This window comes from Lycium barbarum, chromosome 5 (assembly GCF_019175385.1).
Source record: "Lycium barbarum isolate Lr01 chromosome 5, ASM1917538v2, whole genome shotgun sequence".
Lineage (NCBI taxonomy): Eukaryota > Viridiplantae > Streptophyta > Magnoliopsida > Solanales > Solanaceae > Lycium > Lycium barbarum.
This window is the reverse complement of record NC_083341.1, coordinates 124,817,314-124,845,094: the sequence shown is the minus strand read 5'-3', so window position 1 is coordinate 124,845,094 and position 27,781 is coordinate 124,817,314. Positions and strand designations below refer to the sequence as shown.

Below are 27,781 nucleotides of genomic sequence, written 5' to 3'. Positions count from 1 at the left end.
TATTTAGCATAAGCAAGCCTGATAATATTGGCATTAGGTAGCCAAATATGTATTAACCCAGCGCAAGAATAAATTATTTTTTTGCCTTTTTCTTGTTTCGTACAATAACGTATTTTCCTTGTTTACCTCCATTTATGTTGGAGTTGGGAGTTACATGCAAGCTTTGATTTTGTCTCCAATTTAATAAGCAAAGTTTCATGATAGAGTTTTATATTACTTTACCTTTTTCCTTAGTAAGTAAAACTTATAACTTCTAAACAGCCGCGCGTAAATGAGTTTGTTATTAAAGAGTATTCAAATAAAAATAATTTGAAAACATTTATTCACAAAATATTTTTCTGCCACGTTGAATTTTGGAATATATACTTGATGGTTATAGTTTGGCAAATTTAATGCATAGTTGATATTTTTATCCTTTTTTATACATAATAAATATACACATTGTCTAATAGTATAATAATTAGAATGTATAAATGGTATTTCACATTATATATCAGAATGTTACATGGTACTTCACAATACATATCGGAATGTATACATGGTATTTCAAACTATATATAAGAATGTATACATGATACTTCACAATATATACCAGAATGTATGCATGGTACTCTTCTTCTCTATCGAATTCACAAAATGTACACATGATACTCTTCTTCTCTATCGAATTCCTAGAATGTATACATGGTACTCTTCTTCTCTATCGAATTCTCGTAATGTATACATTACCATGTATACATGGTACTTGATCTTCTTCTATATCGAATTTCCAAAATATATACATGGTACTTTACAATATATATCAAAATGTATACATATTACTTCACAATATATACCAAAATGTACACACAATACTCTTCTTCTATATCGAAATCCCAGAATGCATATATGGTAATGTATACATGGTACTCGATCTTCTTCTATACTAATAAAACAAATGTATATACCAATTTATTAGATGAATAGAGACCAATGTATACAAATACATTAGATGAATACAAACCAATGTATACAATTTATTAATCTAGTTATACATCACACCAGTAAGTATACTAATAATATGTATACATATTATCCCAGCCATACATACTGGTATTATCTCTTTTTTTTTTTTAAACTATGTATACTAATTATTGCAATATATGAAATGTATTTTGATAGAATATCGGTTTTAATTAGAAATATATTAAAACAGAGAGAAACACGGCTACCGATCGATGAAGAACTAGAAAACATTTATGAAAAAAAACAAATAGAAAATAAGAAATCCTAGTGGAGGCATCTCGATGAAGAACTCGAAAAACATTTAGGAAAACAAGCAAACAGAAAATAAGAAATCCTAGTGGAGGCATCACGAAAATGTCTATCCTAAAAGCAATTGAAGAAAATAGAAAAGAAGACGTGTTCTTTTTTAAAAAAGTTGAGTTAAAAAATTAAATATATAGAGTAGATAGGGAAGAACAAGGAGAGAGAATAAAGGGCAAAAAACATATATGTACATTGTAAGAGGGTATATTTATAGAACATGACAATATTTTTCAGTTTACAAAATATATCAATAGACTTATTACAAAATCTATACGAATTAGGTAAATTAAAAAGAAGCAAATAAAACACATTAAATAAGGTAAGGAAATCCTTTTACTTATTTTATCCACTTTTTTCTCTCCATTCAAAATTTACAGATATAGCTCCCTGATTTCCTCCAACTTTTGCTTCCTTATTTCATTCACTTTTCTCTCCCCATTCAAAATTAAGAGATATTATTATCTAATTTTCTCCAACTTTTACTCAAAAAGTCCATTATAATTGGTAATTTTTATGTACAAAGTTCATACACCAAAAAATATATATGTATAATTTTCGTATGCAATATGTAAACTGTATAGATTCTTATAATTTTTATATATGAAATATGTATAAAAACTGTATGTGTATTTTGATTATTATAAAGTACATATAAATTGTATAAAATCTAATCAAAGTATGTATAAATTTTTTGAAAAATATGTATAATAAAATTTTAATTGATACAAACCAGATTCCATACAAAGTTCATACACCAGAAAATAAATATATTTTAATTTTTGTATGCAATATGTATAAATGTATAAATTCGTTATAATTTCTACGTATGAAATATGTATAAAAGTTGTAAGTATATTGTGATTATGATAAAATACATATAAATTGTATAAAATTTGATCAAAGTACGTATAAATTATGAGAAAGTATATATTTATAATAAGTTTTCTAATTGATACAAACCAAATTCTATTCACATTTCATACACATATCAATTTTCAACATTTTTAAGACTAATTGATATTCAATTTGTTCTCATTTCATACACATTCTGCCGCATATATCTAAAAAATGACATAGCAGACTCCATACATATTTCATACATATATGAGTTTTCAACATTTTCTAAAACTATAGTTTATATAATTTATATAGATTTTCAAAACACACATTGACCATATATATACAAATCAATTTTTATATAGAATTAATACACAAGTTAGTAATCAAAAATACTTTGTAATATTGGTTTGAAAATTTATACTAGGAGAGAAGATGAATTTTAGGTATGAAAATGGTATCTATCATAGAGGAAGAGAGAGAGAGAGAAATATTTTTAAAAGGGAAAAGGTGCAAATATACCTCTCAACTTTGCCATTTAGAGCAGATATGTCCCTCGTTATAAAAGTGGTGCATATATACCCCTGTCGTTACAAAAATGGTGCAAATATACCCATGCAAGTTACAAAATGGTGCAAATATACCCTTTTCACTAACGGAATTTTTTTAAAAAATCATTTAATTTATTTTTTAATTAAAAAAAAGTCTATCTATATTTTCTTTAGTAGACATAATTTTCTAAAGCCACATGATAATTTTTTTTCTGGTGGGTCGAGTCTGGTAAGTTTAAAAAAATTGGTAGACATATTTTTTTAAAGTCGCGGAGATATTTTTTGAAACTTACCAGACCCGACACACCAAAAAAATAATTACCACGTGGCTTTAGAAAATTATGTCTACTAAAGAAAATATGGGTAGACTTATTTTTTTAAAGTCACGGAGATATTTTTTGAAACTTACCAGACCCGACACACCAGAAAAAAAATTATCATGTGGCTTTAGAAAATTATGTATACTAAAGAAAATATGGGTAGACTTATTTTTTTAAAGTCACGGAGATATTTTTTGAAACTTACCAGACCCGACACACCAGAAAAATAATTACCACGTGGCTTTAGAAAATTATGTCTACTAAAGAAAATATGGGTAGACTTATTTTTTTAAAGTCACGGAGATATTTTTTGAAACTTACCAGACCCGACACACCAGAAAAAAAATTATCATGTGGCTTTAGAAAATTATGTATACTAAAGAAAATATGGGTAGACTTATTTTTTTAAAGTCACGGAGATATTTTTTGAAACTTACCAGACCCGACACACCAGAAAAAAAAATTACCATGTAGCTTTAGAAAATTATGTCTACTAAAGAAAATATGGGTAGACTTATTTTTTTAAAGTCACGGAGATATTTTTTGAAACTTACCAGACCCGACACACCAGAAAAAAAAATTACCATGTGGCTTTAGAAAATTATGTCTACTAAAGAAAATATAGGTAGACTTTTTTTTTTAATTAAAAAATAAATTAAATGATTTTTTAAAAAAAATCTGTTAGTGAAAATGGTATATTTTCACCATTTTGTAACAGTAGGGATATATTTGCACCATTTTTGTAATGGCAGGGGTATATATGCACCACTTTTGTAACGATGGGCATATCTGCTCTAAATGTCAAAGTTGACGGGTATATTTGCACCTTTTCCCTTTTTAAAAAGAAGAAAAAGTTGAATGGTAACTATCCTAGAATTAAGTCCACATTTAAAATCAGATTTTCTTCCTTAAAAAAGGCCTAAAATCGTGGATATCTCATTAAGCCCAAATTGGTATGCTTTGTAATTTTGTTGGTATGTTTTGTAAATAAGAAAAAATATCCTTATGTTTTATAATATAAAGTCTTAAATAGATATTATTAGGTCATGTTCCCGAGAATAAATGTATTGAAAAGTATGGAGAAGATTACGAAACAATTTTAGGAGAATATATAATGAAAGAGGGGGAAAATGGTAGGAGAGAGAATTGTATGTTCAGCTATTTTAAAGGGCTGATTTATGGATAATGGGATACAAATTTTAATGACCCAAAACGTGCGAAAATGGCTATTCATTGCCAACTTCTTAAACCACGACTGTTTTATGCCAAATATTTGTGGAAGTGGGTATACCGTGTCAATTCCCCTTTTTAAAAAGAATCAGACTCGGCCCACCAGAAAAAAAAATTGCCACATGACTTTAGAGAAATAATTCTACTGAAAAAATGGCAGTCTTATTTTTTCAAAGCAACGTGATATTTTTTAAATTAAGAAATAAGCTAAATGTTTTTTTTTAAAAAAAAATTATTAGCAAAAAGAGTATATTTTCACTATTTATGTAACAGCAGGATATATTGACACCTTTTCCCTTTTTCGAATAGTATAATAATATATTGATAACAAAAATGAGAAATGACTAAAATGGTGCCTTATGTTTTAGATAGATATAATCATATGATAACAAAAATGAGTCCATTTTCTCATTGAAAATAGTTGAAAAGCATTTCAAGAACTGATTTCCGAAACAAGTGTTTACATATTTTGGAAGAAGTGTTGAAATAGATAGGCGGTTGAGTGTTTGGTAAATGCGTTATTTAGCAATTTATCTGTTAAAATGATTGAAAAGTCCTTAAAAGCTATTTACACAATATAAATTTGAAAGTATTTTTCACATGAAAAATGATAAATGGCAGAAATGTAACGAAGATATAATTAGGGGTTTCATTTAGAAAAGGATATTTTGGGATTACAAAATATATGATAGATTGTTTACCCCGAATTTAGGTAATCAATTAAATTTATTAGTCAGGTATAGGATATGTGGTTGAGTTTTAATCTATTTGGTTGAAAAAAGATATATATGGATATGCTAAGAAGAAGTGAATAATAATCAATGGTTTGCACTAAATATATGTATTTAATGATATATGAATATTGTTAATCGAATAAAGCTAAAGAACAAAATACTGAATCCGAACCAAAATCAGGGAATGAGAGAGGGAGATTTTATATATTTTGCTATTACAATGTTCTAGAACTCAAGAAGTCAACCCTTGAAAGTAAAATAATGCCTCCTATTTATAGCTTTGCCTTATGGGCCTCTTACAACATAAAGCTCTTTTGAATAAAGAAAAACCCTAAAAAGGATAAGGTTGGGTCGTACGGTCTGACACCCGTACGATTGGCAGTACAATGTGACAGAACGGTATTGACGCGTGGCAATTGTGTAACGGATCACCCGGACCAACGGTCACGATCAACCCGGCCAACGGCCACGATCAACTCGACTATGGAGAAACCGGACCAAATGATGTCCTTCGCTTTCTTCGGATCAAGCACTCCTCCAGTCCCAAAAGAAAGTCTTCATGCTCGTACTTGTTTCTTTCTTCCCTCGGTCTCCGGTCTCACCGGTCTAGCATATATCCGATTTTTACCGTATACAGATAGTCCCCACACTTTCCGGACCGTAGTTTTATCAGAGTAACGGGAAGTGGATGAATCAAGAAACCGGTGGCTCCATTTGTCCGTTGTTATATTTTCATTTTAGCGGGAACTGTTGCGTCACGTCCCTCTGTCATCGGCCATGTGTCTCATCCCGGATGGTCAGCACTGACAACCCCCGTAACACACGTCGTTTCAAATCACTTCTTATTAATTATGGGACACGTGGCATTGCACGGTTGGCTAGGATCTGTAACCGCCTCGATCCCATATCTATATAACGTCTTCCACCACCTTATTTTTCCATTTTACGCTTCATTTCACTTCTCCATTTTCATTTCTTCACTTCATCTCTCCATTTCATTTCTCTTCATTTCATCTCTTCCAACCATCTTTCATCTCATATTTCTTGATCATTCAACCATTTTATCCCCTTTGATTCATTGCTTATACTGCGTAAAAGGAAAACAGCTCCATCAACTTCTTCGTTAGTTGCCCTTTGTTTCGAAAGTGCTGCTGCTTTTTCTTCTTACTCTATCACTTTGAATTTTTTCTCACCTGCTCCCTTACTCCTGTTTTTTAGCTTCTTTTTCGAATTCGCCTAATCTCCTTTTCCATATTTTCAAATGTTTGCTAACACCGAAACCACCTCTCATGGTGTTCCCTCGGTTTCTTCTCAAGGAACCGAGCCAACTTCTCAACCCAAGGGAAAAATCACCTTCGAGCCCACTGCCTTGGACATTGTACCGTCCAAACCCAACTACAAGGATTTCGAGGTTGAGAAACCTTCTCTGGTTTCCGATAGAGGGTTCGATGTAAGACGATACCCCAAGTCCATTACCGAGGACAAACACGATCTAGTCCGGGCTGATTACGGATGGGATAACCGTCCGGTTCAAGTTTTTGCCCCCGGACTAGATGAATCAGTCACCGACCATCGGGAGGGCTTCTTGTGTGTTTATACTTATCCTTTCACCCTCAAGCTCGACCCCCCGATCGATCCGGTCATTTTAGATATGAGTGGGACTTATAATGTAACCCTGGCCAGATTGGTCCGATTGTCTGGAGGACCGTGGTCTGCCTCCGGCTGTTGGCCAATAATACGAAAAAAGAGTTCACGCTGGCCCACTTCATACGGTTATACTCCCCAAGGTTGTTCCGGGGTGGTGTAATAAAACTCGCTAAGCGAAGCCGGAATCTAATTTTTTCAAAAATGGACGAAGATATAGACCGGGGCTGGTTGGAGCGTTACGTTCGGGTGAGGACCACGGACATTATTCCGGCCAACCACATGCCCTTTCCGGAGAGGTGGAATGATAATCGTAAGTCTTTGTTCTTTTAATAATTGCTTTTGAATGCTTTGTCAAACACTAGTTCTTCCACATTCTCACTCTTATCCTCTTCTTTATACCAGCCGTGGGTTGGATACCTCCGGCTGTCCGGAATATCAACGAATGGGTTAATGCTCTCCTCAGCCAACATACCCACGAAGCTCGGGCATAGGGACTCCTGTCGCGTAGCCGATGGCTCGCTCAAAACCACGGTAATACTTTGCTTCTATCGGTATTCATAGCATTTTCTACTTCTCCTTTGTGTAACATCTTCGGCTTTCCGGTTTGCCCAAGGGCTCGGTGGACCCGAGACCAGAATCAGTAGCTGAACCCGCTACGTTGGCACCCGAGTTCGATTCAGCGGGTACATCCCGTATCCTTGCTGCCGCCAACAAAAGAAAAAAGCCCTCAGACAAAGGGCAGAAACCGAAGAAGAGGGCGAGGAGTGTCGTTCGGACTTTAAGAGACGAAACAGAGCCCGAGCTCCTCGTTCGGAGGATCGGTGTGGCCCCTTCCGTTGCTTCTATTCCGAAGGAGGGTATCACCATTTCATCACTTTCTTTAGTCGGGGAAGGACCTTCAGCTCCGGCATTACACACAGGTGGGGAAGAAATTCATTACCCGACTCCTCTAAGGTCGATTGAATTCGTTGATATTTCAGGTGATGCTTCATCCGAAGAAACCCCCCTGCAAAGGACAAGAAGATCCGGGAAGGCACCTGCTGCCGAAGCCGGTCAAAGGACTGAGCTGGTCCCCGAGACCGAAGTTCCAACGGATGTTGGTCCATTGCCCGACTATGAGACTGCTGCAACTTCGGAGATCTCTGCCTTTGCCGAAGCTGCTGAGGCCGCTCCGAGTTCTCCAACACCGGCTTCAAGGTCGGATGAGTTTGATGACATGTTCTCGGATACCCTTCCTGCTACCGGGGAAGCTGCCGGTTTTAGACATCTCCCTATTCCTCGGGTCACGAGGGCGGCTAGCCGGTCCACCGAGACCGGTGCTGGGGATAGCTTGGTGCGCATCTTTCCGGCCCCGAGTGTGGAACCTAGGAGGACAAGATCGGCTGTGATCACTGTTCCCGAGGACTGCAGCTTTTTGTCTCGTCCGGTGGGTGTGGCAAGCTACTTGAGGCCCCTTGTCTCGGACTCGGACAAACGGAAGAGGAACGGAGTCCCCTGGCAGTGTCTCATTAACGAAGGCATGCACGCGGGCAATCGAGTAAGTTTATCAGCCATCCATTGCATAATTCATTGAGAATTTTAGTTTCTCGCTTATCCGAGTTATAACTTGCTTCTTTTACAGAGTGTGGTGCTTGTTAACGAAGTCTTCGTCTGTGCTCAGCAAGAGGTTGACAATCTCAAGGGCCAGCTGGATGCCCAAGGTCGAGAAACGGAGAAGTTTCAGCACCTTTTGCGGGTGAAGGAGGATGAGTTGAACCGAACAGTTACTCTTTCCAACCTCCAACCCGAGCTCGATACGACAAAGGCCGAAAACCTTCGATTAAAGGATGATCTGGCCGAGATGGTCGAAAAGAACCGGATTCTAGAAGCGGACAAAGTCGGCCTTAGCCAGGACAACACTCGTTTTTCCTCAAGGCTTGGTGAGCTCGAAACCACCATCTCTCAACTCCGGGGGGAGCTGGACTCGGTCAAGTCCGATGCCACGAGCATGGCCGAAAGGCATCGGCTGCTCGAATCTGAGAGTGCCAAGTACAAAGAGAGGATGAGGGTGTTTGAGCAAAAAGCAGAGGACAGGGCCCGGATATGTGATGAGCTGAAAACCGAACTCGAAGAGACGGCCGATGCTAATGACCTTCTCAAGGCTGAGCTCGCGTCGGCCACTCAAGTCCAAAGGGTCTTCGAGGAAGAGCGGGATGAACTGGTGGCAAAACTAGCCCAGGCTGAGGCCGATTTGGCAGAAGCCCTTAAGAGTGTGGAGGCTGCCGAGGCTCATACTACGATTGCTGTGGAGTATGAACGGTGGAAGTCTCGGAGGATCACCCTTGAGCAAGTCGGGCATGGCTTTGCGGATCTTCCGGACCTGATACTCGAAGCTAAAAGGGTCGAGGAAGAAGCTAAGAGAGCCCTCGAGACTGACTCCGAGCGGACAGTGTCCGAACACTTCGGATCCAGCCATACCGGATAGACCAGGGCCTGTACTTAGCCTTTTGTTTTTTGCCTTTGTAGGGGTTTCCGATGTAAAAACCTTTGTATAAATGGAACATGCATTTTTCTTGATTTTCTTTATTCTTTTGTTTGAATGTTTGTTATGACTTTTGCCCGAATTGTCGGTCCGTTTTAAGGACAAGCAGACTCGGAGTCATTATTCCGCACTGTGTCTGAATATCGGCTTTTCTCTTCATCCAGTATGTTTTGTTCGGGAATTTGATTGAGTTTTTTGCCCGTGGGACTTATATAATTCTTTGTGAATTCGGACGTCTCCGAATCACGATAGAAATTTTTAAGGCCGGTGTTTTCGGCTATTTTTTAGGGCCGGTGTTTTTCGGACACCTGAATCTCAGCCTTAGCAAAATTTGATATATCAGTCCCCATTCGAAGGGGTTTAAAGATTTTGGCTCGGTTCACTATGACCTTGTTGCCTTTGTCGAATTTCGACCGTAGTGCCCGAAATAGGGAATATGAATGAAGCAATGCCGAAACACGACGATAATCACCGGGGTAGGGTATTTTAACAAGAAATCATCCGAAATACCGTAATCCGAACTTTCGATAATTTTTGTATTGCAAGTATTTGTACATACATGATATGAGAATTTTGTTTCCTTCTGCTTTTGCCGCAGCAAATACTAAATGGACACGATTCATTCTGATCGTTTGGTCCTTACATCGAAATCTAATGCAGAAGGTCCGGTCTTGGTTTTGCCGTAGCAAATACTGAGTGGACACGATTCATTCTGATTGTTTGGTCCTTACATTGAAACCTAATAAAGAAGGTCCGGTTTTGATTTGATGAGCTCCTCCGTTTTCCACTAACCGGGGTAAACCTCTATGTGGGTATAATAGTCCCCTAGGGCTTATCCGAGCTGCAAGATCGGGCAAGCGCTATTAATCCTCCACTCGTAGGCCGTAACCCCGAGTTTCCGGGCGTTTGTCCTTGTCTTTGTCATGTAACACGTTGTACTTGTTGCCTCATTAAAAACCTTGTCGGAAAACCCATTTTGGGACAAAACTGTACTAAGGAAAAGAGTGCAACACGTGTTTTCAGACCTAGATTCTAACTTTATCCGGTACTTGACTTCCTGCAAAAAAGAAAAGGGTTAATAGTAAAACACGAGGTGTCCATACCTTAGCAGTAGTATCTCTTCAAATGAGCCACATTCCAGTTATTGCGCAACCGTTGCCCGTCCATGGATTCCAGCTGATACGATCTTTTGCTCGTTACCTCGGTTATCTTGTACGGTCGTTCTCAGTTCGGACCCAGTTTTCCTTCGTTGGGATTCTTGGTGTTCAAGATAACTTTCCGAAGCACCAAGTCCCCAACTTGGAAATGTCGAAAATTGGCTCTCCGATTATAGTACCTTTCCATTCTCTGCTTCTGGGCTGCAATACGGACCAACGCGTTTTCGCGAAGTTCGTCCGTGAGATCGAGTTTTACGGCCATGGCCTCCTCGTTCGACTCCTCGGTGGTATACTTGAACCGGAGACTCGGTTCACCAACTTCTATCGGAAAGAGGGCTTCGGCCCCGTAGACCAAGGAGAAAGGTGTTTCCCCCGTGCTTGATTTTGATGTGGTTCTGTAAGCCCACAATACCTCCGGTAATATTTCCCTCCAGTGATGCTTTGACGCTTCAAGTCTTTTCCTCAGATTTTGAATTATTGTTTTATTCGTGGATTCCGCCTGTCCGTTCGCACACGGGTGGTATGGAGTTGATACGATTTTCTTGATCTTCAACCCTTCGAGAAAATCATTGACTTTGCCGCCCACAAACTGAGGACCATTATCAAAAGTTATCTCGACCAGGATGCCGAAACGACAAATGATGTGATCCCATATGAAGTCAATGACTTCCTTCTCTCAAATTTTTTCAAAGGCCTGCGCTTCAACCCATTTGGAGAAATAGTCAGTCATAAACAGAAAAAAACGGGCTTTACCTGGTGCCCATGGCAGTGGACCAACAATGTTCATTCCCCACTTCATGAAAGGCCAAGGTGACACCATCGAATGCAGCAACTCCCCGGGCTGATGAATCATCGGGGCATGTCTTTGACAGCCGTCGCATTTCCGGACAAAATTCTTCGAATCTTCCTCCATCCGGTTCCAGTAATAACCGGCTCTGATAATCTTTCGGATCAGGGCTTCAGCACCGGAGTGGTTGCCGCAGGTCCCCTCGTGCACCTCTCTCATCACATACTCTGTTTCTCCAGGACCCAAACACTTGGCCAGGGGCCCGAAGAAAGACCGTCGATACAATTGGCCGTCTACCAAGCAGAAACACACAGCTTTTGTCCTTAGTGTCACGACCCAGCCCCATGGGCCGCGACTGGCACCCTACCTGGGTACCCAGACCAAATTGCATATTCATTTTCGAACCCAAACTTATTTCAGAAATTTCAAAAGTTATATCAGACATAATTTATATCGAAAATCTGTCTTAAGCGGTCATATCAAATCAAACTCAAACAAAGCGGCGGAATAGACATCGCCGGTCAAAATACAAATATATACAGAAGGGCCATTTGGGGCCATAATATCAAACGGACCGCTTTAAGACCCGAAAGCAAAATCAGACAACATACACATAGGACCCTCGCCCCACAAAGATGACTACAGGCCTCTACGAATTCAAAACATAACATATGGCGAGACAGGGCCCCGCCGTACCCAAACTGTCAAATATACAAAATATATACAGAGTAGAGGAGTCTGTACCAAAAGTGGACTCCGGACCAAGTAAGAGTACTCCGAAAAGCAAGAAGTGAAGCCTACTGCGGAGGATCACCGATGTCTGCACCTGCGGGCATAAAACGCAGCCCCCGAAGAGAGGGGGTCAGTACGAAATATGTACCGAGCATGTAAAGCACGGAGTACGGAATTATGGATCAAAACCGAAAGCAAATCAAATGTCAAAGTGGGGTACAAACTGGTATGTCAAAATCTGTATCGAAATCATATACGTATATACTATGCAAATGAAATCATGCAAACGCTTAGGAACGTGGTCGCCACTCCGACGCTGACGCCACACACAGCATAACACCAGAAGGTTTCAAATCTCCGTACATCCCCAAACATAATCATAATCATCGGCGAGCGTATCGCATCCCGAGCCATATCACAGCATAACTCCAAACGGAACCGGGCCCTATGGCGAAGCCTCGGGAACCGTAACACAGCATACAGCCGAATTTATCATACAGCGCACGAATCAAAACCGGCCCGGGAACCGGTGAACGAAGTCATAATAAGGCACGAGCGGAGTCGTGAGCAAACAAATGCAAATCGTATTTCAAAGTAGTGTTTCAAAACAAAGTAAACTCATAAATCATATCCTATTACAAAATAGTCGAATACTTAGTCGACATAAGGTTTCATTTTGCAAAACGATTCCAAAATGGTCTATATAGTTCAAGACATGGATTAGTGCATCGAATAGTCCAAACATACCCCGTGGAAGGATGTTCCAAAGATCAGAAGTGATACGTTCAACTCTGTTCTCAAAGATGGCCCGAAGGGCAATTCGGGCATTTTGGGCGTAGCGGACCCACCTCGAGTCGAAGTGAGGTGGCGAACATATTTTTATGAGCAGTTATATGCCAAGGGTCATACATAATCATTTCTAGGTTACCCGACCACATTTCGATAGGTTTCGGACGAATAGTGGCATTCTAGCCAAAAGGGAGTCTTTAGGCTTCAATCGAATTGAATGAATAGTAACTTTTCTGTGGATCGGGTTTCGAGGAGCAGAAATGCTCCGGAAGGTCTCATATTCAACTAACACCCTAAGATATGCCAAATAAAGAATTGGGAAGCTTTACATACCTCACAGATGCCGTAAGCTCCTCCAAAAGTCCCGTCCCGTTTCGTCAAAAATCTGCAAATGGTCAAAGTTACCAAATGAGATCCTTAGGCTCAAAAATGCCTTTAACTCCATATTTGCCTACCGAAATTTCGGCAGCATTTCCCCTATAAATCTAACATCCCCGAGGCATAACTCGTCTCAAATTAACCAACCACAACAGCCCACACATCAACAACCAAACCAAACAACAATCAAACCATTCTAGCTTTAAAGTTCTACATGATTTCTAAAGTTTGCAACTTCCATTCAAACTTTCAAAATCCCAATTCTACATTCACATAATTGTATTCATTTACCCATCCGACACTAGTCAAACACATTCCAAATTCAATCTAAGCCATACACGAAATTGCATCAAAATCAATAAATTTCCATAGTTCTTCAAAATATCAAAATTTCACGACGAACATTCTAACTAACGTCGTTTCATTCCAAATTCACCCATATCATTAAAAAGTCATATCTAAAGTCTCTAGTACCCAAAATATACATTGATATACATAAAGATACCAAGGATATACACTTTCCGATAACATCCAAATTCGTTTTCCACCGCCAATTTAATTCAACAATCAATCAATTACGATCTAAGGGTCACAACAACACATTATGCCAACTTAAACAAGATCAATTCAAACCATTTCTTTCCTTCCATAACTCACGGCCAAACACACTACACACACACACCCACGACTTTCTATTTACGTTAAAATTACAGGATCTCCATCTACTTCCAATGCTTAACACATTCACATCAATTCTATAACATAAAAGAGTAAGAATTCTCACCTTTTCTTGAAACCCCGACTTGTCGAAAACGTCGTCCCCGTGCCAAACTAATTATACCACGTCGGAGAGCGTCTTGAGTACTTCACAAATATGTAGAAACCAAGATTTTTGAATCACCACACAAGCTTGGAATTTTTTTCTCTCTTTCTCCTTAGTCACGGCCGAACCTCTCTATGGGGTGGTTCTTGAAATTTTGATCTCTTTTCTTGATAATCCTTAGCTATATCTCATATATATCCACTTAGGGGTCATGTGCATAGCACATGACCCTTTAAAAGTGGGCTTGGGCCACTTACTATGGCCGGCCCCCTTCAATCTTTTTGGGCTTCAATTGAGTTGTAATTTCTTTGGCCCAATTCTTGAAATGCCCCTTTTTGTAATTCCCGAAACTAATTTCCGAAATTCCAAATTTATCCTCGGCCTTCCCCGAGGTCTTAGCATTTAAAGATTTCACAACCAACATAGTCATATTCACAAAAATTAAATTAGGTCCTTCTAACACCCGAGTCATAATTATTTCTCGATTTCCAATTGTGCGAAAACACGGGGCCTAACACTTAGTGACCGTGATTCTTTTGGGTCACTCGGGAGCTTTCCGTCTCGCAAGTAGTCGACGTATTTGTTGCGCCAATACCAAGTTAAACCCATTATGTTTATTTCGGCATGTCCGTTTTCTATTGCTGAATTCATCAAGTGCACTGTAGTTCCGGGGTTAATTTCTTCCCCTTCGACTGAAGATCCTAAATTGGCCAATGCATTGGCTTCGTTGTTCTGCTCCCTCGGTACATGCTACATGGTCCATTCTTTAAACCGGTGTAGTATCACTTGGATTTTTTCCAGATACCTTTGCATACGTTCGTCCTTGACCTCGAAGACGCCATTCACCTGGTTAACGACCAAAAGAGAATCGCACTTTGCCTCGATTATTTCGGCCCCCATACTCTGGGATAATTTCAAACCTGCAATCATAGCTTCATACTCGGCTTTATTGTTAGTCAATTTAACAGTTCTAATGGATTGTCGAACGGCATCCCCGGCCGGGGTTCGAAGGACGATTCCTAGCCCGGAACCTTTGAGGTTCGAGGCTCCGTCCGTGTGTAGCGACCAAATACCCGAAGCTTTCCTCGAGGTTAACAGAAGTTCTTTCTCAACCTCAGGGACCATAGTCGGGGTGAAGTCCGCCACAAAATCGGCCAAGATCTGGGACTTGATGGCCGTCCGAGGCTTGTATTCAATATCATATCCGCTAATTTCTACGGCCCATTTAGTTAGTCTACCCGATAATTCCGGTTTGTGCATGATGTTTTTTAGGGGGTAAGTAGTCACTACACATATCGGATGACATTGAAAGTAGGGCTTGAGCTTTCTAGAAGCACTTACCAATGCTAATGCCAACTTTTCCAAGTGGGTATAATGGGTCTCCGCATCCCCCAAAGTTCTACTTACATAATATATAGGGAATTGCGTACCTGATTCTTCTCGGACCAAAACGCCACTTACCGCTACCTCGGAGACAGCAAGGTAGAGAAAAAGATGCTCGTTCGCTTTTGTTATGTGCAATAGCGGTGGGCTAGACAAGTACCTTTTTAATTCTTGTAAAGCTCTTTGACACTCCGGTTTCCAAACGAAGTTGTTCTTCTTCCTCAATAAGGAGAAAAGGCGGTGACTCCTGTCCAAGGACCTCGATATGAAATGACTCAGCGCCGGTATCCTTCCGGTGAGCCTCTGCAATCCTTTGACGTTGTTCACCACCTTAATATCCTCGATGGCTTTGATCTTGTCCGGGTTGATTTCAATCCCCCGGTTTGACACCATGAAACCCTAAAATTTACCAGACCGGACACCGAAGGCACATTTTCCGGGTTAAGCTTCGTGTTATACTTGCGGAGTACATCGAAGGTTTCCTGCAAATGCTTTAAATGGTCCTCTGTTATCAGGGACTTGACCACCATATCGTTAATATAAACTTCTATTGTTTTCCCTATTTGTTCTTCGAACATTCCATTAACTAGGCATTGGTAAGTTGCACCACCATTTTTTAATCCAAAAGGCATGACATTGTAATAGTAAGTCGCATATCAGGTAATAAAGGATGTTTTCTCTTGATCCTCCGGGTGCATCCGGATTTGGTTATACCCGGAGTAAGCATCGAGAAAACTTAACATCTCATGCTTGGCCGTCGCATCGATCATTCTATCGATGTGAGGCAACGGAAATGAATCCTTCGGGCATACCCCATGCCAGGTGTACCATTCTGTCCGGTAGATGTTCGAACAAGGTGATTTGCTCCAACTCTTCTACTGTCAACTTGGTTGCATCCAAGTCATCCGGCATGACGAATGATCTGGGTACACCGAAATCGTCCTGTTCATATTCCGGTTCCAACCCCGTGTGCTTTAGTTGCTATTTGGTGTCCTTTCCCCCGGTTGAATCTTCTTCCTTTTGATCCGATTTTTTATGCTGAGGTGTCGCTTACTCGACCGCGAACATCTTCCTTGCAGCGGGTTGTTCACCTCGGATGGTTTTTATCCTCTCTGGGGTCGGGCATTTCAGCAGCTGATGTAATGTTGATGGCACGACGCTCATGCTATGTATCCAAGGTCTACCTAGCAATGCATTATACTTCATATCTCCTTCGATTACATAGAACGCCGTTTGCTGGATAGTGCCATCAATGTTAACCGGCAAAGAGATCTCCCCCTTCGTGGTTTCGCTCGCCATATTGAACCCGCTGAGCACCCGGGATACCGATTCGATCTGATTGAGTAGCCTTAGCTGTTCGACCACTCTCCACCGGATGATGTTGGCCGAGCTACCTGGGTCAATCAAAATACATTCAACTTGTGTTTTAAAAATAAGTATAGAGATTACCAATGCATCATTGTGCGGTTGAATGATGCCTTCTGCATCCTCATTGCTGAAAGAGATGGAACCCTCGGGTAAGTAATCTCGGCTGCGCTTCTCACGCACAATAGAAACTTTCATTCGTTTCATCACCGGCCCTCGTGGGGTATCGGTACCCCCGATTATCATGTTGATTATATGCTGAGGCTCTACTGGTTCGGCCCGTTTATGAGACTCCCTTTCCTTGTAGTGACCTTTGGCTTGTTCACTTAGTAATTCTCGGAGATGGCCATTCTTCAGTAGCCGAGCCACCTCCTATCTTAGCTGGCGACAATCCTCAGTTCTGTGCCCATGGGTTCCATGATATTCACACATCACGCTCGGGTCCTGTTGGCCCGGGTCTGACTTTAGTGATCTCGGCCATCTTACATCTGCGATAAGGCCAATAGCCGAGACGAGGTCCGAAGTGTTGACATTGAAGTTGTACTCTGATATCCTCGACAAGTATTTGTTGCCGGCTGAGCTTCCGGCATCGCTCCTGAATGAGAGACCTCGACTGTTCCACCGGTGCTCGACCCGTTTATCACCCCGCCCGAAGAAATGACTCGGGCCAACCCTTGATTTTTCCGACCTGAAGCTTGGTTTTTCCGAATAAGAGTATGGCCGATACCTTTCCCTCGATGGTCTAGCTTTCGGTTCATAATTCTTTCGTGATCTTTCCAAGCTTTTGCTCATATTTACGGGCCCAGGGGAAGCTCGAATTGGTCATCCTTTACCCGAATCTTTGACTCGTATCGGTTATGGAAATCCGCCCAGGTCACAGTCTCGTATTCCAGCAAGTTTTCCTTTAATTTGAATGAGGCTGTCGAGCTCCGAGGATTGAGCCCCTTTGTGAAAGCTTGTGCAGCCCATTCCTCCGGAACCGGAGGGAGCTCCATTCGTTCCCTTTGGAATCGGTTGACAAATTCACGCAATAACTCATCGTCTGTTTGGGATATACGGAAAATATCCGCCTTACGGGCCTGCACCTTTTTAGCACCGACATGAGCTTTTATGAAAGCATCGGCGAGCATTTCGAAAGAAGTGATCGAATGCTCGGGCAGATGGTCGTACCAAGTCAATGCTCCCTTTGACAGAGTTTTCCCAAACTTTTTCAGCAACACGGATTCGATTTCATCCTCTTCAACGTCATTGCCTTTTATAGCGCAGGTGTATGAAGTCACCTGTTCCTGAGGGTTCATTATGTCGTCGTATTTCTGGATATCCGACATCTTGAACCTCTTCGGGATCAATTTCGGAGCCGCACTCGGAGGAAAAGGCCTCTGAATGTACCTCTTCGAATCCGGTCCTTTCAGAATAGGCGGAGCCCTCGGTATTTGGTCCACCCGAGAGTTATATGTTTTGCACCCTCTTTTCGGTCGAGTCTACCCGCTTCGCCAATGTTTCGAGCATTCTCAGAACCTCGGTGGATGAACCAGCTCCGGACCCATTGCTCTCAACCATCCGTGTCTCATCCCTTCTAGGTTCAGCAGCACCCTTCGCCTTTTCCGGGGTCGTTTTATCACTTCTGTTTTGCAACTGGGCTATTGCGATTCCTTGTTCGGCAATCGCTGCTCTCTGTTCCTGCAACATTTCAAAAATTAAACGTAAGTCAATATTATCATCCGGGGTATCCGGTACTTTCCGGCCTTGTGTCCGGGACAAAATAATTGAATTGTGAGTATTTAAAGGATCGGTGGCCGGCGGGGCGGCATTCTCCTGATTCACAGTGTTTTTCCGGTTGAGGCCCTCCCTCGAATTAACGGGGTTTGGGTCAGCGGGATTTGCTGGTAATCCTCGTGGGCCACTGTCTTCATTTTCGGCCACAATCTCGTTGTTGTTGACGTGACCAGATTGTCCATTGTTAGCCATTTGGTCCGTTTTCACAGAGACGAACAAAAGATATTTTTGATTCTGACGGGTAAGATAGAAATCAAGATCAAAGACCACTATTATCCTAGCCCCACTGTGGGCGCCAAACTGTTTACCCCGAATTTAGGTAATCAATTAAATTTTTTAGTGAGGTATAGGATATGTGGTTGAGCTTTAATCTATTTGGTTGAAAAAGGATATATATGGATATGCTAAGAAGAAGTGAATAATAATCGATGGTTTGCACTAAATATATGTATTTAATGATATATGAATATTGTTAATCGAAAAAAGCTAAAGAACAAAACACTGAATCAGGACCAAAATCAGGGAATGAGAGAGGGAGATTTTATATATTTTGCTATTACAATGTTCTAGAACTCAAGAAGTCAACCCTCGAAAGTAAAATAATGCCTCTTATTTATAGCTTTGCCTTATGGGCCTCTTACAACATAAAGTCCTTTTGAATAAAGAAAAACCCTAAAAAGGATAAGGTTGGGTCGTACGGTCTGACACCCGTACGATTGGCAGTACAATGTGACAGAACGGTATTGACGCGTGACAATTGTGTAACGGATCACCCGGACCAATGGCCACGATCAACCGGACCAACGGCCACGATTAACCGGGCCAACGGCCACAATCAACTCGGCTATGGAGAAACTGGACCAAACGATGTCCTTCGCTTTCTTCGGATCAAGCACTCCTCCGGTCCCAAAAGAAAGTCTTCATGCTCGTGCTTGTTTCTTTCTTCCCTCGGTCTCTGGTCTCACCGGTCTAGCATATATCCGATTTTTACCGTATACATGGATATAAATTATTCATGATATTTTGTATATAAAAATAAGTTTTTAAATAAAACATGAATAAGTATATTCTATTCTCGCATATTTTCTGACAAATTCTACGGGAAGAAGAGTACTGCAGAAGATAGAGAAGAAACAAATTGTCAAAGAAGTAAGCAAAGAATTCAATAGGTGCAACCACGAATTCATAAGTCATAACCGTGGAGTTTTACATGTGAATTACAAAAGACAACATTGGGAGAAGTTGCAAAATCCACGGGTATGACCGCCACTTTCATACTCACAACCGTTAAGTGTTGGCATTAAGAAAGAAGTTGTAAAATCCACGAGTGTGACCGCCACTTCCATACTCACACCCGTCAAGTGTTGAAATCCACAGGTGTGACCACCACTTTCATACTCACACCCGTCAAGTAAGGTCACGGATGTGAGCACTACTTCAAGGAATGCATTCGTAGGGGAAGACACTACATTTTTCTATAAATAGAAGCATTACTTTGCTTACAAATCATCCAATAACTTACAAGACAAAGTGTTAATCTTGGTCTATTTCTCTTTTCTTTCCCTTGTAGTAAAAATATTTCTCCAAGTCTTTCAATATTTCTAGTTTCTTAAATTCATATTTTTTCTTTTCTAACTGCATAATGGAGTAATCTTTTTTTTGTTGGGATAGTTGAAGAAACTTGATGTAATGTTATATTATCTTATTTTAGTTATTCCTCGTCTTGATATTATTTAAGTGTCATACTTTGTGTTGGAATGATATATTCTACTAATCATTATCGTTACTTAGTATATTTTGTGTTATGATTATAGTTATATTCATTTGTACTTCTAACAAGGAGGGAAATTAATATACTATAATAGTCGCATAAAATATATATGTAATAATAATTTTTAATCATCTATTATTCCAAATCTTTGAACTTGCTTCTTTTAATCCTAATTCTCACGGAGGGGTTATTTCAAGTTAGTTCTTAGGTTTAAATCTTTATCTTATTTCTTTCCGTCCTATTTCTCACGGAGGGACAGTCTCAAATAAGTTTATTGATTTGAGGGATCTCTATCTTATTTCTTTCAATTCTAATTCTTGCGGAGGGATTGTTTCAAATAAGTTTATTGATTTAAGGACTAATCGCAAGAGGTATTTATTCCTCATAACACAAATCAAGTCTAGGAACTATTTCTACTGTTTTGTGAAATTTACTAAAAAAAAAAAGGTTTTATTGTCATATATACACTAAGTGGATTCAACGACTCCCAACTCTTTCTTTTAAGATAATCTTTTGAAAGTTATTTCTTTTGTTAAAGTAATTTACAAATTTAAATCACTACTCTCTTTCATCAATTTGATTCTCTCAAATAGCAGCCAAAATACTACAAGTCTGTAGCATAGATTTTCCAATCTCTGTGGCACGATATATAACGACATACTTAGTGTAATCTCATAAGTGGGATTTGGGTGGGTAAAATGTACGCATATCTTATCTCTACCTTTGTGGGGTAGAGAGGTTGTACTTCTGCTCAAAAGAAATATAATCGATGCAGGATTGCGAGGAAAATTATAAGTTAAGAATAGTCAACTTATGAATTTATGAATTTTTTTTGTATTTAACAATTAATGAGTTGATAAGTCAAAGAAATCTTATAAGGCAAGCTTCTCAGCCATACGAGGACACCACTCACCATTTGGTTAATTTGAGAAACTGAAATACAGTGATATGGTAGTACCCTAATGCCTTCTCTGAATATATCCGCCAAAGTTGATTGGTTTCTATCTTTGAGCAAAATAGAGATTGTCGTAATCAAACAAAATTTCATGACAACTGTTCATCGTTTCCTTACCTTTTGTTTTCACTTTCCTAAATTTTTCTTGAGGTTGCAAGCCAGATATTCTCTCCACGTTGGTCTTTTGACATAATATAACCAATAGGAAATCCTTATTTTCCATACTCGATCAAAAGAGTTGACTCAAAAGGTAGTCGTATACAATCACAAACTCTTAATATTGATCTCAAAATCAATTCTTACTATTTACAAACGACTTCAATAAGAAAAACATACACCAAATTTCTCAATCAAACTTATCAACAAGAGCGCGTACTAACCCCTAACTAGATAGAAAATTAATATAGTTGAACAACAATTTCATTGCTCAACTTGCGATGGAAGGCTTGAAAAAATACCTCCTCCCAACACATATATACAAACTAATTTAATTCCTAGAATGCACTTACACTTATCTTTATCATCATCTTAATTTCCTTCTTAGACTTTTGAATCTCCTTCTTCTTCCTCTTCTTTTTCTTGCAAAAGTGGAACTTTCTCATCAGAAGTAGTAGTTGGTAACGTGCTACCCTTAATGTTTTTACTTGTTTCATCTTCTTTGAGTTGTCCCCAGAGTGTAGTGTAATAACCCATTCCACATACAATTGCACTAAACATGCTGCAATATTCATCATTACAATCGTGTTAGGAAAGAAAAATAATATTAATACTATTGTTTATTTGCCATTTCCAAGCTTGTATTTCTTTGGTTTAACTTATCAGGAGTTTAAGCTTGATACACGCCAGCCACATCATCCAAAGGGTATCTACGTGTAAATTGGTCATGCTAATTTTTTTTTACGATATGTTACCTCATTCCTGCTACATTAATAGTTAAAGATGACCTAGATCGATGGTAAACTAATCATGCTAATTTTTTTTCCTGGTGGCCTTTTTTAACATGTGCTTCGTAATAGGTAATTACTTGCCTTATCATTCAGATTACCAAAGTCACTTATTATGAACGATTACTTGCAATTATCTTTTATATCACCTGATAGTGCGAATTCTTAGAAGTAAAATTATTTTATTTAATCTCTTGCTATCTCTTTAACCATAAAATTAAAGAGGGAAATTAAAGTATTAGAAAAAAGGGATAAAACCTGCCTTCCATAGTGAAAAGTATCAGCAAAAAGTAAACAGCCACAAGTGCTAGCTGTTGGAATTCCCACTGGCTTGAAATATAGAGGATACGATGGTCCTTTCAATCGCGTGCACCACATCTGGACACTGGTACGTACTAAACTGCTGAAAATTGCCTATTTTTTAAGAAGAAAAAGAACTTGCATGTTAGTAATTAATATACTATAGTTTAGCCTCGGTTGTTATTGACTAAAAAATACATAAGATTTTGAAAATTTGTGTAGCTTACAGTTAAAACAATAACAAGAAGCTCCATGTTAAGCTTGAGTCTCCAAGCGTTGAGATCTTTCTCCATCCACAGAGCAAATATTGCTGATTGTATCGTCCCAAATAAAGTATAAAGAAACACTATTTTCATCATCTGTGGATACTTTCTGATAGTTCCAGCCTGACCAAAAAAAAAAATATATATATATATATATATATACACAAGTAAATATACACTGCCATACGAAGTGTGTTTGATATGACGAGAAGTCATTAAATTATAAAAACAAAAACAAGTTCTATAGAAACTAATTTACTGAAAAATATTATTCAATGTTCAGTTTGTTAGTGGAAAATATTTTACAATAAAGAACATATTAAAAATTAATACTATAATACTATTAGCAAATCGAAGAGTGTTTTGATAAAAAATTTGAGCAGTAAAGATTAATGATGGTATCGATTTGTTAATTAAAGCAAGTACTATCAAGTTAAAAGTTAATTAGATAGTTTTAACGAAAATGACTTCCACCTATAAGCGAGGAACGTCGTTTTCTCCGACTTAATAAAAAAAAAATTGTAGACATCAGAAAATAATTTTTCTGCTGAAAAAAAATATTTTCTTGAAAAATGGCTTCTGTCATACTCATAACTATACGAATTCCCATTCGATGGCTAAAGACATAGGCAAAAATGAGGAAAGAAAACAAGTAAAATTAAAGATGATAGAGTATAATTAATTACCTGAATGATATTCCATATACAAAGAGTAAATGAAGCTGCTGCAAATAAGTAGCAACCAAGAACCCAATTCTCATGTGTTGAAGTGAAAACAAGAAGGTGTGGCCTGGCTAGCTGAAGGAATAATGGGGAGTATTGCTTCACCACTGGACCTTTATAGTAAGTCATTGCCATTCCACCCATTATTGATATTATTGTTCCAATAATTCTTGCTAGGCTTTCTTGGCTCTTCAAATTTATTCTTGTTTTCCTGAAAAAAAATGGTGTTGGTAATTAAGCATATTGATTAATAATGTATAATTTCCTAAAAAGGTCAAATATTGATGGTGCATTACACATCACTTAAAAGCTAGAAATTCTATTTAATAACATTGATTGGTAACCTAAAATAAGTGACAAGTACTAGTAAATTCATTATCTTAACGGTGCATACAACTTAGATAAAAAAAAATATATAAAGCGGAGAATTACTTTTCTCACTGTTCATTATGGATATATACTTGTAGATATTTTTTGGTTGGTCTGATAATATAATTAAAATTCTTTTAAAGAGGGTAAATCGTTTTCAGGATATATTAGTTGCAATCATGGGGCCAACGCCCAAGCGTTTGTAGTGACATACTACGGGACACGTATTTTAGATTTAGAACATATTGCAATTTGCATCTACAAGGGAATATTATCTACTCTGTTCGCAGTTGCGGACTCAAGATTCAATTGTACTGGGTGCTCATCTTAAAATTAACAAAAAATATATTGCTTGAGTAGGATTCAATCTCGGCTCTTCCATAACTTAGCCTAAAGTCTACAACCTTTTAATCAGAGCACCAAGATCTTTTATTGCTTCCTGAGTGCTATTTATTGTTTTATATCAAATTTTAATATTTTTTATATGTCTACATAAAGTATCTGTCACGTTTAATGAGTGCTCGAGCATCAAAAATTAATACATGGGCCCACCCCTGTCTGTTTGCGCTGTGGTGTTGAAAAAGTTTCTCAACAATATAACATCTGGACTTTTTCGGAGAATAAGAAATTTTTAGCATATATCTATTTAATAATGATGAGTTTACTAGTGGATCATAATCACGCTACCAAATATTTAGAGATTGAGAGGCTGAAATTATTGATGTTTTTTCTATTTCTAGCCAAAACTATTTAGGAGGATCTATTTGCAACTTTTCATTGGAAGCGATTGTTTGAAATTTCAGCTTCTTATTTTTATTGCAAAACTAGTGGCACGTCATGTAGGTAGTAGGTCCATCTCTATAGTCCATACCAACCTATTACATCAACTAATTAGTTGCTACCTCTAAATATAATACTCCCTCAATTTACATTAGTTTGACTGAACACAATATTTTTTAAAAATAATTAAAGTTTTATAGTCCTGAAAATTTGTCATAACATTTGTTTGGTGGCTATAAATATTTAAAACTTTTGATTTTGAATATGTCATAACAGTTTTGTAACAATAAAAATATGTTATTAATGATAAAATTGTAAAATAGAAAGTTAAAGTTAAATTATTTTTCTAAATTTAAAAAAGAGGTCCCGTTCTTTTGAAGACTACTAGTAGTAAGAGAATAGTGTCAATTTTAGAGAAGGGAAATCAAATTTCCCTCTCTCCTTTGGTATATATATGGCCCATATATCAAGTTGGATTCAAATATATTGACGCCTTAGATATATACACACACGGTTTCTGAATCTAACCAATTGATGCCCCACTTCTAACATCATCCGCAAGTTTCTTTCTCTCTCTCTCTCTCTTTCTACATCATCTTTTGTCAATTCTCCTATTCTTTTTCCATCTTCAAGTGGCAAGAAATTAAAGGATATTCTCACTAGAAAATAATAACAAAGGTGGGAGCAAATCATTTTCTTTTGTCCAAGACTCTAGTATCTAGTTTCCAAGATTCCAATCCACACAAGCCATATAAAATAATTAAATAATAAAGAAGGTTTAAGAAAGAACCTGAGGAATATAGCGAGAATAAAAGTGAAAGCTGGAATCATGTTGGCTGCTCCACATGCTACAATTGGTGAACTGTAACTTAGTCCAGCAAATGCAAGGTTCTGAGCAATTGTAACCCTGTAAACACAACGTAAATCAAAGTCGTTATCACATTTTTCAAGTGATGTTATATTCAACATATCAAGATAAGTGGCTAAATATTAATCCTTATGTTCCAACTTATATGAACTAGTTTTGTTATTATGTTTCTAAAAGGATAATAACTTTTTATATTAAGAAACAATTTACGTTTAAACTTTTCATTTTTACCTTTAATGAGAATATTTCTATATCCCCATAAATATTTAAGGCTTGTTTTAGATTATATGTTTCAAAAAACTTTTTTTTTTCTTAAATTTTGTGTCCAATTATAAAATAAAATGGATCTAGGGCCAGGGGCGGAGGGAGGAAGGGCCAAGGAGTTCATCTTTGGTGGAAAATTACACTGCTTATACATGGTTAATTTTTTATTTTATGTATACATAGTAGACGTTAAACTCCCTTTCACTTCTTCGTGTGTTTGCTTTTTCATATTTTGAACCCCCTTAGTGAAAATCCTGGCTCTGCCACTGTCTAGGGCCTAACTCAACCCCAAAAACTAGCTCATGAGGGAAGGATTGTCCAAGTTCATATAAGGAGACCACACAACTCTTTTTCATCCGATGTAAGATTCTTAACACCCCACCTCACATCTAGCACTGGACATCTGGAGCGTGGACAGTTTAATATGGGGGACCCAACATCGGTAAACAAGAATTGAGATGGTCCTACTCGATACCATGTAAAGAATGGATCTTGAGGCCTAACTCAACCCCACCCTAAAAGTTATCTCACGAGGGGAGGATTGTCAAGATCATATAAGGAGATCACTTATCCCTTATAACACCGATGTGGGACTCCCCAAACACCCCCTCACGCCCAGTGTTGGACATCTGACGTGTGGACAATTTTAATATGAGGCCCCCAACATCGAGAAATGATAATTGAGATGGGTCCTACTCTGATATCATATATAAAAAAAAATTGGGTCTAACTTAACCCTAAAAACTAACTCAAAAAGAAAGGAAGTCCATATAAGAAGAACACTCAAACACGCCACATAAATTGATCAGACAGAAACACTCAAACACGCTACATAAATTGATCAAACGGAAAGTAAGTAATGTTATTAATCAGATGGTGATGCACCTTTCTACAATGGGTTATTGACCTGAGTCTTTTTGACACTATACATGTGTATATATATGTGCACGCTCATTCACAAAAAACATAAAATTTGTAAAAAAACTAACATCAAAGTCCATAATTTCAAAAGTGCGATAAATTCAGTCCTCAAATATTGAACTCATGAAGTTTAAATGTTGAATCTACCTCTACTATAATAATCGCTGTAATTAGTTCTTATGCAAAATAATCGACCTAGCAGAGAGAACAGAGAAAGAAAGAAAGAACTAACCCAACAAGACCAAGGAGAAATACCCGGATAAGTATCGGGAAAGTAAACAATGGCGCTTGTATCCTGCAACAAGTAAAAAAGTAAATTAACACAAATTATAGATATTCTCTACAACGTGTTTAGCTTTGTAGAAGAAATACATCAAAAATAAAAAAGATGGTGATGAAATCTTACTTGTCTCTTCGATGGTAGAGATATGAATAAGGAAGAAGAATAATTGAGCTAAGAGCATTGGTATAAACCACAAACACAAAAGAACTCATCCGTAATCTTGACATGGCTGTACTTGCCATAATAGTCAAGAAAATAGTTACAATTTCTGTTATCACCATGCCTGTGCATGGCAAAATATCTTCTACTATAGCCTTTACACCCATATTATTATCTCTTATCCTCTTCTTTCTCTCTATCTCTCTGTATTTATTTAGCTTATTAGATTAGTGTTTATAGGTGTCTCTCATTTATGAAGAAAAGGCAATGAGAATTATTCTATATACAAACATAACAAGTTAACCTTTCATATAAAGGTTAAGCTACTTTAGAAGGGAACGAGCAACTCGAATAGTGACCCATGAAGGACACAACAATTAATAATATAATAATACTACAGTCTCTTGCTATTGGTCCTACGTGGACTATTTTTACACGTATTAAACCATGGTCATATTGTCCAAAGTTATTGTGGACCCACAAGGTTTGTCTTTGTGGTTCACATTAATCATGGTCCTACAAGATATTTTTTCCCAACTCCATTAGGTATCTTCAGTTACACCTCACGATTCCAACATAATTATTTATTACAAAGCCTTTTTTTCACCCAGGAATGAGAAAAGATATGATGATTGTAGTAATAATTTATCGAGACATAATGACATATATATATTTTACTTTATAATCCATTTTTCCTCATTTATACAATGTAATGTTTTTTTTTTTTTTTTTTTTTTTTTTTTTTTTTTTGCAATGGTTAAAGAAGAGTTTCTTTGGGGAATACTCTTTTTTTGGGGAATAGTCTTTGAAAAAAAACCATATTCAAATTTGAGGTTCAAATAAT

At 38.1% G+C, this 27,781-nt stretch overlaps 1 protein-coding gene across 2 annotated transcripts; it reads right to left on the bottom strand.

Moving 5' to 3' along the window:
• Positions 1–21,286: 21,286 nt before the first annotated feature.
• Positions 21,287–27,237, bottom strand: LOC132641391 (WAT1-related protein At1g70260-like). 2 transcript variants are annotated; one of them, XM_060358371.1, is made up of 7 exons: positions 26,902–27,104; positions 26,751–26,790; positions 25,233–25,349; positions 23,258–23,504; positions 22,536–22,694; positions 22,271–22,422; positions 21,287–21,782 (listed from the first exon to the last, which is right to left on the bottom strand). In XM_060358371.1, the coding sequence occupies exons 1-7, from the start codon at positions 26,957–26,959 to the stop codon at positions 21,605–21,607; spliced, it is 951 nt and encodes a 316-aa protein (XP_060214354.1). In that variant the 5' UTR covers positions 26,960–27,104; the 3' UTR covers positions 21,287–21,604. The 2 variants fall into 2 exon arrangements, with proteins under 2 accessions (XP_060214354.1, XP_060214353.1); XM_060358370.1 differs by having other exon boundaries at positions 21,288–21,782; positions 26,728–26,790; positions 26,902–27,237.
• Positions 27,238–27,781: the final 544 nt, after the last annotated feature.